This window comes from Chrysochloris asiatica, unplaced genomic scaffold, assembly GCF_000296735.1.
Source record: "Chrysochloris asiatica unplaced genomic scaffold, ChrAsi1.0 scaffold00125, whole genome shotgun sequence".
Classification (NCBI taxonomy): domain Eukaryota; kingdom Metazoa; phylum Chordata; class Mammalia; order Afrosoricida; family Chrysochloridae; genus Chrysochloris; species Chrysochloris asiatica.
In genome coordinates this window covers 4,055,494-4,066,516 of record NW_006408643.1, presented here as the reverse complement: position 1 = coordinate 4,066,516, position 11,023 = coordinate 4,055,494, and the positions used below count along the sequence as shown (strand labels likewise).

Here is an 11,023-nt window from a genome sequence, read left to right as displayed (position 1 = left end):
ACAACTGGACCAATAAATAACATCAAGATAAATGGAGAAAAGATTGAAGTTGTCAAAGATGTCACTTTGATAGGATCCACAATCAACACTCATGGAAGCAGTAGGCAAGAAATCAAACAAAATATTGCGTTAGGCAAATCTGCTGCACAAGACCTCTTTAAAGCATTCAAGAGCAAAGATGTCAGTTTGAAGACTAAGGTGCCCCTGACCCAAAACATGGTATTTTTTTTAGTAGCTTCATTGCATATGAGAAAGTTGGACAATGAATAAAGAAAACCCAAAAGAATTGATGCACTTCAGTTATGGTGTTAGAGAAGAATATTAAAAGTACCATGAAATATTAAAACAAATCTGTGTTGGAAGGGGTACAGCCAGAATGCTCTTTAGAAGCCAGGATGGTGAGTCTTATTTCTCATACTTTGGACGTATTATCAGGAGGGACCAGACCCTGGAGAAGGACATCATGCTTGGTAAAGTGGAGGGTAGGTGAAAAAGAGGAAGACCCCCAACGAGATGGATTGGCACCGTGGCAGCAGCAATGGGTTCAAGTTCAACAGTTGTGAGGATGGTGCAGTGTTTTATTCATTGTGCACGGGGTCGCTATGCATTGGAAAATGACTCGACAGCCCCTAACCACCACTTAATGTATTTTAAAAAGCACACTGTTCATATTGACATTCTTTATGACTTAAGCTGAACTATCGAAAGGAGCTCTGGTAGCGTAGTGGTTACGAATCGGGCTGCGAACCTTAAGGTCAGCGGTTCGAAACTACCAGCTGCTCCGCGGGAGAAAGATGAGGCTTTCTACTCCCGTAAAGATTTACACCCTCGGAAACCCTATACAGGGTCGCTATGGGTCGGAACCGACTCGATGGCACTTAACAACAACAACAACATCGTTTGGTTAAAAGATGACTTCAGGGGACATTTTTGGTTTAAGGGTTAGAGATGATAGCTCAGAGCAATAGTTCTGGAGGTTTCTCTGGCCCTGATGGCTCTAGAACATCTGGATTCCATGAGAATTTGAAATTCTCTTCCACACACCACCCTTGCCTCTACCTTTTGGATTGGTGGTGGTGGTTATACACCATGGAGTTTGTTCCGACTCATAGCGACACTGCACAGGGTTTCCGAGGTTGAAATCTTTACAGGAGCAGAAAGCCTCATCTTTTTCCCACACAGAACAGCTGGTAGTTTCAAACTGCTGACCTTGTGGTTTGCAGCCAGATTCGTAACCACTACGCTACCAGAGCTCCTTACCACAGAGTAAGGAAGAGGAAGAGGTTATATGACTCATTGCCTCCTTTGACACGAGACCAGAACTGGATAGTGTTTTAGCTATCATTACTGAACATTTTGATCAAAGATTCTATAAAAGAATCCTAAACCTTTTGGATTATTTTGAACTGAACATTTTGATCAAAGATTCTATAAAAGAATCCTAAACCTTTCGTATTATTTTGAACTGAACATTTTGATCAAAGATTCTATAAAAGAATCCTAAACCTTTTGGATTAGGATTCTTTTATAGAATCTTTGATCAAAATGTTCAGTAATGATAGCTAAAACACTATCCAGTTCTGGCCTCATGTCAAAGGAGGCAATGAATCATTTATTCCATACCATCTCCCTCTTCTGGACTCTTCCTTACTCTGAGGTCCCATCGCTCCTAATTCTTAAAGTCGGGGGCCATTAACTGTGATTGCCACATGGTTCTCCATCCCTGCCCTTCCCACTAACCCAACCAGGGATGGGGAGAGACGTTCACCCTCCAGTTCTCCCTCTGCTTCCCACTGTCCCCCACCCCCTCAAGTCTGTTTCCTCATTAGCTTTGTAGCATTCATCTTACAGTTAAACAAATCTCTGGTAGCGTAGTGGTTACGAATCGGGCTGCGAACCGGAAGGTCAGCAGTTTGAAACTACCAGCTGTTCCGCAGGAGAAAGATGAGGCTTCCTGCTCCCGTAAAGATTTACAGCCTCGGAAATGCTGTACAGAGTCACTATGAGTTGAAACCGACTCCACGGCACATAACAACATCTGTAGTGAATGTGATTTTCTCCCGGTTTTTCTGTTACTTGTACTTTTCTTACTTTCCCCTCTTGATTGTTCTTGCCCACGAATAATCTACTTTTGATATTTTCAAAGAAACAGGTGTGTCTTTTTTTCCATTAATGTAAGAGAACTTCGTTTTTCTTTTCTTTTCTTTTTACATTTGGGTTATCGGATTCTTTTCTAGTGATTTGAAGGGAAAGCTTGATTCCGTTATTTTTCATGTATACCTTTTCCTCTGGGTATGACTTTAGCTGCATTTCACACATTTCATCTCACAAGATCCTAAATGTGCTACTTGAATTGCTGTTCAATTTTAAGAACTGTAATTTCTGCTGATTCTCTTTTAACCTGTGTCTTACTTAGAAATGTGCTTTAAGATTTGCGGTTATAAGTCTTCTCAGGGGAGCCTTTTATTCTTCTGGGCCAAAATCAAGATGATCTTATCTGGTATTTGTTTTGTAGAATTTTATGAAGCTTTCTTCACTGTTTCTTTTTATAAATGCTTTCTGCGTGTTTACAGATTTTAGGAATATTGCTGTTAAGCGCGGTCAAGTTGGTTCTGACTCAGCGACCCTGTATACAGTTTCCAAGGAGCAACTGGTGGGTTTGAACTGCTGACATTTCAGTCAGCAGTCCAGTGTTTACCCTATAGTGACACACCAGGGGGGATGATACAGTGTTTGCTAAAGCTATCTGACTAAATTTATTAATGGTGTTAGCTGCATTTCTAGATTTGTTTATCCTTTTCACTACTTGATGGGTTACTTACTAAGAGGTGTGGCCCCACTTTTTCCTGGGTTGCACCTCTTGTCCCTGGGCTTGCTCTGTGACCTTGGAGGAGGACGGCATCTTTTGCCCATTTCTGGCTTTTCTCAGAAATGAGAGGAGGGAGAGGAACCAGACAAAGGTGTAAGCAACGAAATGACTCATCTTTGGGGTCTCTCTGGCTCAGTGGAGTGGTCCGTTCCTTGGGGAATGGGAGAGCTACAGCTTAGAGACGTGCCGTATGCATCTCTCTGATGTTTAGACCCTTCTGGAAAGGAAAGCTGCTCAGCATGGTGACGGCGACGGTGAGCATGACTGATGGGTGTACCAATTCCCGCTCTACCTTTTAACTGTTGTCTGACTTTGGGATAGAGCCCACCCGACCCCCTTTTTCTGAACATCAGGTTGCTCAACTGCACACCCTGCGCTGATGACTCTCTATCTCGGATTCTCACCCATTCTTAGACCCTCAACTACAGTCACTGTGAACAGCAAAAGAGGCAAGGTAGCCTTGGAGAGTCAGAGCTTGGCTTGGCTTCTGATCTGCAGCGTTCCAAGTTCAAATCTCATCTGGGCCGTCTACTCGCTGTTTGATCCTGGGCAGAGCAGTACCACCTCTCTGGACCAATTCCCCAGAGCACTGTTTAATGAGCACAATTACAGGAGAGAGCCAGCCCCTTTTCCAGCTCCATCACCCACTGCCTGCCCCAGGGAAGAAACAGGACAGGTGTGGGACATAGTCGGACAATTTTCCTTTAATACAAAGTCAATATATCTACATACACAGAGGTGGGAAAGCCACCCAACTGCTCCCGTTTGAATAAACTGTGGAAAGCAAAGCAGATTTGCTCTTTTACAAAGAGAAAAACTCACTTGCTTTGGGGGGGGGGGGTTTCCTGTTGGTCTGTTTTTTTTGTTGTTGTTGCCCCAAAACTGCCCCATAGTCCCAGGAGGAAGCGTCCCCGATCCAGGGTAGCCCACAGTCCCGTCACCCAAAGGAAGCGGTGACGTCTCCGTTTTTCTTCGGCCCCCTCCTTGGGAGCAGGAGGTCAGGGTTCTGGCTGCTGCTGTGGTCTTCCCCATGGCAGTGTCCTCACGGATGCTTGGGGACACTGTCCCCCCCACCCCCGGAGCCCCCTCTGCTGCCCCACCCTCAGAGCTGTACTTGATATGTCTTGAGAATTTAATTTAAAAATTTAAAAATTTAAAATAAAAAAACAGAGAAAGGAAAGACCCAAACCAAAAGGGGTGTGAAGGAGCGTTCCATTCTTACTGAGTGAGGCACACATTCCGATGGTAGAAAACAAATCAAGCGGATGGGCCGCCGGTGACCTATCACAGGACATTCATCTACAGTGAAAAAATAGACCGTCTTTGAACAGAATACGAATACGTTTTAAACCCGGTGACTCGCAAAATCTGTTGGTTGGTTTCTTCTTTTTAAAAAAAAGAAAAAAAGAAAAAAATACACTATTTTCAAAAAAAAAAAGGGAGTGGGGGGAAATGTCACTCGTTACGGTTACACTGAGAGTTGAAAAGAGAAAGTAGATTTGCGCCCCCAAAGTCCAGTGACCCTAGGGCGAGGGATAGAGGTGGGGGGAGGGAGGATAAGGAGGGGTCCACGGCCCATTCCCCCCTCACCCTCCTCTGGTTCTGGGGAGAACCCCTAGTTTGCTCACTGCCCACCCCCCCACCCCGGAATCTCTCGTTTGGGAATCGGAAGGAAATGAGGAATGTGCCAAGTATTCAAAGGCGGCGGCCAGTGGCCGTGCGGGGGGCTTGAGAGACCGCGTCGTCCCTGCCCACAGGGGCCGGGCCTCTGGGGGTCCATCGGCACAGGCAGAGGCATCTGGGGCCGGCGGAATTGGGCCGAGGTTCCATGGCTTTAGGTTGCATAGTGGTCAAAGCTTCCAAGGTACTCCAGTGCAGCCTGGTAACAGAACTGGTACTCATCCTGTGGGAGGAGAGTCCCATTAGTGCTGCCCCTGCTCTAACGCCTCCCAGGGCTCCCACTTGCCCTCAGGGCCTACCCAGGGGCCTCTTGCAGGAGACCCCAATGCCCAAAGCACTCTTTGGGGTCCCCCAATCTAATGGGCAGCTTCACAACTGCTTGCCTTGTGCGGGCCAGACCCTTGGCCTAGAAGCCCCTCCTTATCTTAAATGCCTGGGTGGCTGAGCCATCCCTTTGGGCTGGGAGTCAAGGACTCCAGATCTGCCTTCCTAGGGACAGATAAGCCAGGGCGTTACATGCCCCACAGGAGTGTGAGGGAAATCCCACAATGCCTTGGGCCTCAGCTTCCCCACCTATGCACCTGGGAGGGTTGTTTTTGCCTTTTAGCTTCCTAGCTCAGCTGTGCACTCACTGTGACTTGTGGGCAGAGGTGGGCCCATGCCTGGGACAGCAAGTGACACTTCTTAGTTCTGAGCCTCAGTGTTCACACGGATCAAAACTGCACCAGTGACCTCATGAGTGTCAGAGCAGAACTGTGCTCACAGGATCTTCACTTTTAGGAAGCAGATCACCAGGACCTTTCTTCCGAGGTCACCCAGGGTGGACTTGAACCGTCAACCTTCCAGCGAACAATCAAGTGCATTCTTACCTTTGCACCACCCCCGAACTCCCACGTTTCAAAAGACTTGACCGATTCCCCCCCTTTCATTCTGGGATGTATATGAGTATCTGCCACTCTCAGGAGGTCAGAGGAGCTGTGTGTAGGGAGGGGTGCGCCCATCTCTCAAAGGAACGTCACGTTCAGGGAAACAGGGTGTCCTCACCTCTGTCTGCACCATGGCCGGCCGCTGGGTCCGCAGCATCTTTACTGTCTGGAAAATGTCCACCACGCCCTCGTACCGCATCCGCTCCAGTACAATGCTGAGTGTGATGAAGACGCCTGTCCTGCCCACACCGGCACTGTGGACGGGGAGGGGAGGGCGGGACACAGTGGTCAGGAGTGGGCCTCAGCTGATAGCCCGACTCCCCAGGGCTGTTCCCACTTGACCTGTTTGCCCAGCCAGACAAGCTCACCTGCAGTGGACGGAGATGGGACCATCCTGGCCGAACTGCTCCTTGGTCTTATGCACTTGGCCAATGAAGTCGATGAAGCCCTCCCCTGACTTTGGCACACCCTGCTCCGGCCAGTCCGTGAACTGGAATTGCCGGACAGTCCGGGATTGGCCGTCCTGGAATGGGGAGAGCCCAGTCTGGCCTTCAGGATCAGGCTGTTCCTGCTAACGCTAGATCCCATTTCCCAGCCCTCAGTCTGGGCCACCAGCCCCAACCCACAGCCTTCTCCATTCCCAAACCAATTCTCACACAGTCCCTCCCCACCTCATGGACTGCATGTCATTGAGATGTTCCGATTCCATCCTTATGGGCCATGAATACTGCTAGGAATTAAAGTGGGTGACATCCTAACCTCTGAACCTGGAAATATGAGCCTGTTGGGAATGTTGTTAGCTGTGCTAGACAGATGTTTCATAGAACCCAACAATGCTCAGGCGGGTGCCATCTTCTCCAGTTATGGGACGTTTAAGACACACGGTTGCTGTAGTCAGTGGTCACTGAGCTGGCTCTGACTCCTAGTTACCTTATACTGTCATTCAGCCAGCATGTTGCCTGTCCTGTCCTGTGTCCGCTTCATGAGTGCTGGTCTGTTTGAGTCCATCTCCTGACCCTCGACTTTATCAACCATGAGGGTCTTTTCTAGCATATGAACCAAACAGGCCGATGGCTTAGTTGCTATGTCAATGAGGAGGGTGGGTCCTAAGACTAATGAACTTCTAAATAAATGGCAGAATAGACACAGAGACGCGAAGAGGACAGGTGCCCAGGGACACTGGCAGACACCAGGACCACAGGGGGAATGGACGTGGCCGAGACCCTGATTTGGACTCCTAGCCTCAGGACCTTGAGAAAATAAATGTCTGTTCTTTAAAGCTCCCACTGCAGTAGTCCCCGTTTAGCAGGACTAGAGAACTAAGATGGGATTTGGGACCGAGAGTGGGGAGCTATTCTGACAAACACACAAAATGTGGAAGGGGCTTTGGGATTTATTGGGGTCTGAGTTAAAAGCTAGGGGAATCTGGGTGTGCTAGACCATAAAGCCCAGAAATGAATGTTGGTACAAGAGTGGATGTTTAGGGTAAGTCTGAGGAGGTCCCAGAAAGAATTGGGAGTGGAAAGGCAAGCTTTTGTCGCCAGGGACAGAAACAGCTACAAACATGGGCCCTACGCATGCTTCTGATGAGACTCTAAAAAGGAATAATGAACATGTGATTGGACACCGGAGGCACGGCCGTCCCTGTTATAAAGCAGCAAAAACCTGACTCAGTTATGTCTGAGCTTCTGTGGGAAGCAGAACCCAGCAGTGATGAACTCAGACACAGGCCGAACTTGGAGAGACTGTGGGGTCAGGTCCAGACCACCGCAATAAAGCATCTACTGCAACAAAGTGAGCTATACAAATAAGTGAGTTACACACATAGTTTGGTTTTCTGGTGCCTGTAAAAGTGATGCTTACTCTATTTTCTATTAGAAGGAGCTCTGGTAGCGTACTGATTACGAGTTGGGCTGCTAACCTCTAGGTCAGCAGTTTGAAACTACCAGCTGTTCTGTGGGAGAAAGAAGCAGCTTTCTGCTCCCGTACAGAGTTATAGCCTTGGAAACCCTGTAACAGGGTCACTATGAGTTGGAACCAACTCCGTGGCACACCACCAACCAATCAACCACAGTCTATTAGGAGCACTGGTGGTGCTGTGGATTAAGCATTGGGCTGATCATCTCAAGGTCAGCAGTTCAAACCCAGCAGCCACTCCATAGGAGCAAGATGAGGCTGTCTGGTTCCATCAAAATTCATAGTCTTGAAAATCCCAGGGGGCAGTTCTGCTCTGTCCTGTGGGGTCTCATGAGTCAGAAGTGACTCTGGGGGGAGCAACCCCGTATAGGGTTCCAAGGAGCAGCTGGTGAGCTTGAACCACTAACCTTGCAGTTCAAATGTCTTTGCAGTCTGGCACATTAACCCACAGCGCCACACCAGGAGAGGTATAGAATATTATGAGAGGAACCAAAATGTGATGCACAGACAACAAAGTGAGCACACATGGTTGGAAAATGCTATCAACAGGCTTGTGTTCACCGCAGGGTTGGCACAAACCTACAGTTTACTAAAACCTGCAATAGCGGCCAAGCACAGTCCAGCAAAGCGCAGTGAAGTGAGCAAGATCTTTACGGGGTGGGTTTTCTAAGTAAGATCTTTAAGGGAGGCTTCTCCTTATTGCATATAGTAAAAAATAACAACCACATGAGTGTAAAGAGAGAGTTTGAAATGGATCGTGCAGAGAAGTCTACTTGGAGATTTGGGAAATTCTGCTGCATGAACTATAAGAAAGCTTGCTCTGGAAAATTCACCAAGGTGAAAGCTCTTTGTCAAGAAGATTGGGCCCAGGACTGATGGATGCGATCAACAACATCAACAGGAACCCCATCAGTTTAGTACTGGGACAAGAGGGAAGGCCATCTCTGACCGCTGGAATCCTGCAGGCAGGCCAGGGGCCAGCGGAGTGACTGGGTTGCAAGCATCTTCTAAGAAAAGACAGGGACCATCCTGGGAGTGGTCCAGAGACCAGCAGGACTGCTGGAAAGAATACTGGCTGTGTGTAGGGGAGGTCAGGTACCAAGAGAGGGACCCTTGCCCAAATGGACATGGAGAAGAGAAATACCTGAGAGCAAAGGGATGTTTTCAAGCTTTGAGAGCGAATGTGATTTGCCCTCTAGGTACCCGTAGTTCCTCCTTTTCCTCCAACCTTCCTCAGTTGTGATGGGGATTTCTTCCTTCGATCTGTTCCCCAGATGGAAAGGGACTTTGCCCCCAAGATGGAACACACCTAGAGTATCAGCCATACTTGATTTTGATGATTTGGGATGTAGACTTGAGACTGGAATGGGTTGAGACTTTTTGGAGTGGGAAGAACGTGAATTTTAGGGGGGGCCAAGGGGCCGAATGTTATGGACTGGATTCTGCCACCCCTAATCTCTGGGCCTATAAATGTGACCCTGTTTGGCAACAGGAGCTGTCTGGCTTTGTTAGCAAGGTCATACTAGGGTATGGTGATCCTAAACCTAAGCATGTCTGAGTTATACAAAGGGCAGACAGATACGGAGCCACACACGGGGGAGACACATGCCAAGAGCACCAGCAGATGCCAGAACTAAGAGAGGGGCTCACAGCAGGCGTGGATGTAGCCGAGATGTGGACTTTAAGCCTCCAGAACCATGAGAAAATGAATGTCAGTTCTTAAAGTCACACAGTGACGATGGGTCTGCAATAGCGCCAGACAAAAACAGATCGTAACGCTACCAATCTACTTCCACTATCCAGTGATGGCAACACCCACAAACACTGTCCACCCGCACACCCACATGTCCAATCCCATCCACTACTGAGGCTGTGGCTCGGCTGCCACCCAAGCTCCCTACTCAGTCCGTCACCCACCATGGTAACACGTTCTACTTAACCTTCTCTATAACCACCTGACGCTCCTTTGCAATCCTATCTTCCTATTATTACCACCCTTCTCTGATATCTTTCATCTTTCATGACCCAATGGCACTGAGAATCTGTCCCTCTTCACCATCTAAGGGCACCGTCTTCCACAGACATCCTCCTTCACCCATCACCCGTCCTTTTCCAACCACGTTCTCCACCAACAAAATGGCGCCGTTCAACAGCATTGTCCTCTACCACTGGTGTGTCCAGTGATGTCATCTTATCCTGATGTTCTCCATCCTTTGGTACCCCACAGTATTGTCTACCTCCCTTGACCACTGATTGCTCATCAGCCTTCATTGTCCAAAAGCACTTTCTTTTGCTTTTCTCCATCTCTCGCTGGGCAAACATTTGCTTTTCCCACAATCCCATCATCTTCATCCACCAATGATAACTCATCCCCCTTCACTGACCCACAGCCATCATTCTATTGGCGTTCTCCAGTCCCATCATCCTGCCATCCAATGGTCCAATCTTCCTCTGCTTCCCCAGTCCCAGACACTCACCATTTACTCTTCTCCAATCCCGGATTTCACCAACCCATGGGCGCCATCTTGTGCAACCCACAGCACTGTTGCTGATGACTGTTGTTCACCCGTCAGTCTGAATTCACCATCCCTTGGTATCATCTTTCCCGACACTCCCTCTCTCCCATAACTTAGATCCTGCCACCCAACAGCCACCGTCCACTGTCAGTCTTCAGTACTGCCATCCTCCTCTCCTACCGCTCATGTCTGTCCACTCTCCAGTCTCATAATCCACCATCCTTTATCACTCTATCGTCTACCACTCGCCACCTTGGATCTCCTACATGGTCCCCACCTCACCTGCAGCCATAGGTGGATGCCCTCAGGAAAAAGCTCTACTCACTACCGTCACGTGGACCACATTCCTTAGTGAGGGCTCTCATACACACTCCAGAGGGGGCAGCACAGGGTCACCATATGGACACGGGTCTCTCTCGCACCTACTTTGTGGTCTGTGTGATTATGGGCCAGCTGGTCATCTCCCACCTCCTGCTCCCAGCCCCGCTGATCTGACTCTCAGGCCTTTATTCCCTCCGGGTTACCGAGGAAAGCAACATTAATCAGACTTCTGAGCCAGGCCCTGGTGCCAACCCTCCCGGCTATCCGTCCACACTCACCCGGGCATCTGTGACCTTGAACTCCCGGAGGATATACTGAGGCATGTTGTACTCCGCCATGGGATCCACCACGAAGTACTGGTAGCGAGCGGAGCGTTCAGCCGGCCAGTACTGGTGACACTTCTCCTGTGGGAAGACGGTGGCTGCGGTCAGCCCCGCAGGGGTCCCCTGTCCAGGCCTCCCGCCCCGGGCCCCCACTCACCCGGCCCATCTCTCGCAGCTTGGTCAGCATCACCACGATGGTGGAGTTATTCTCCCACAGCATTCGCCAGAAGTCCTCGGTGGTCTCTGCGAGCGGCCCCTGCGTTGCGATGTAAGCCTTCTGTTGCCTACAGAGCGGGGGGTGAGGGGTAGTGCTGTGTGAGCCCGGGCCGTGGAGAGACTCAGGCTCAGGCTGGTGATGAGAACCAAGCCAGGATGCCACAGTAGCCACCCCTGCCTACTCTCACCAAAATGGCTGCCATTGCCCACAGGCCAACCCTCACAGTCACCTTCTTGTTGTATACAGGGAAACCT

At 49.2% G+C, this 11,023-nt stretch overlaps 1 protein-coding gene across 2 annotated transcripts in view; it reads right to left on the bottom strand.

The window, feature by feature from the left end:
• Window positions 1–4,614: 4,614 nt before the first annotated feature.
• PTPRS (protein tyrosine phosphatase, receptor type, S) overlaps window positions 4,615–11,023 on the bottom strand; it is an 89,033-nt gene continuing 82,624 nt past the window's right edge. For both annotated transcript variants that reach the window (XM_006868909.1, XM_006868908.1), the window contains 5 exons: window positions 10,710–10,836; window positions 10,508–10,633; window positions 5,844–5,998; window positions 5,594–5,729; window positions 4,615–4,772 (listed from right to left, as the gene is read on the bottom strand). In XM_006868909.1, coding sequence (XP_006868971.1) covers window positions 4,704–4,772; window positions 5,594–5,729; window positions 5,844–5,998; window positions 10,508–10,633; window positions 10,710–10,836 — 613 coding nt within the window. In that variant the 3' untranslated portion in view covers window positions 4,615–4,703. The remainder of the gene's footprint in view (window positions 4,773–5,593; window positions 5,730–5,843; window positions 5,999–10,507; window positions 10,634–10,709; window positions 10,837–11,023) is intronic.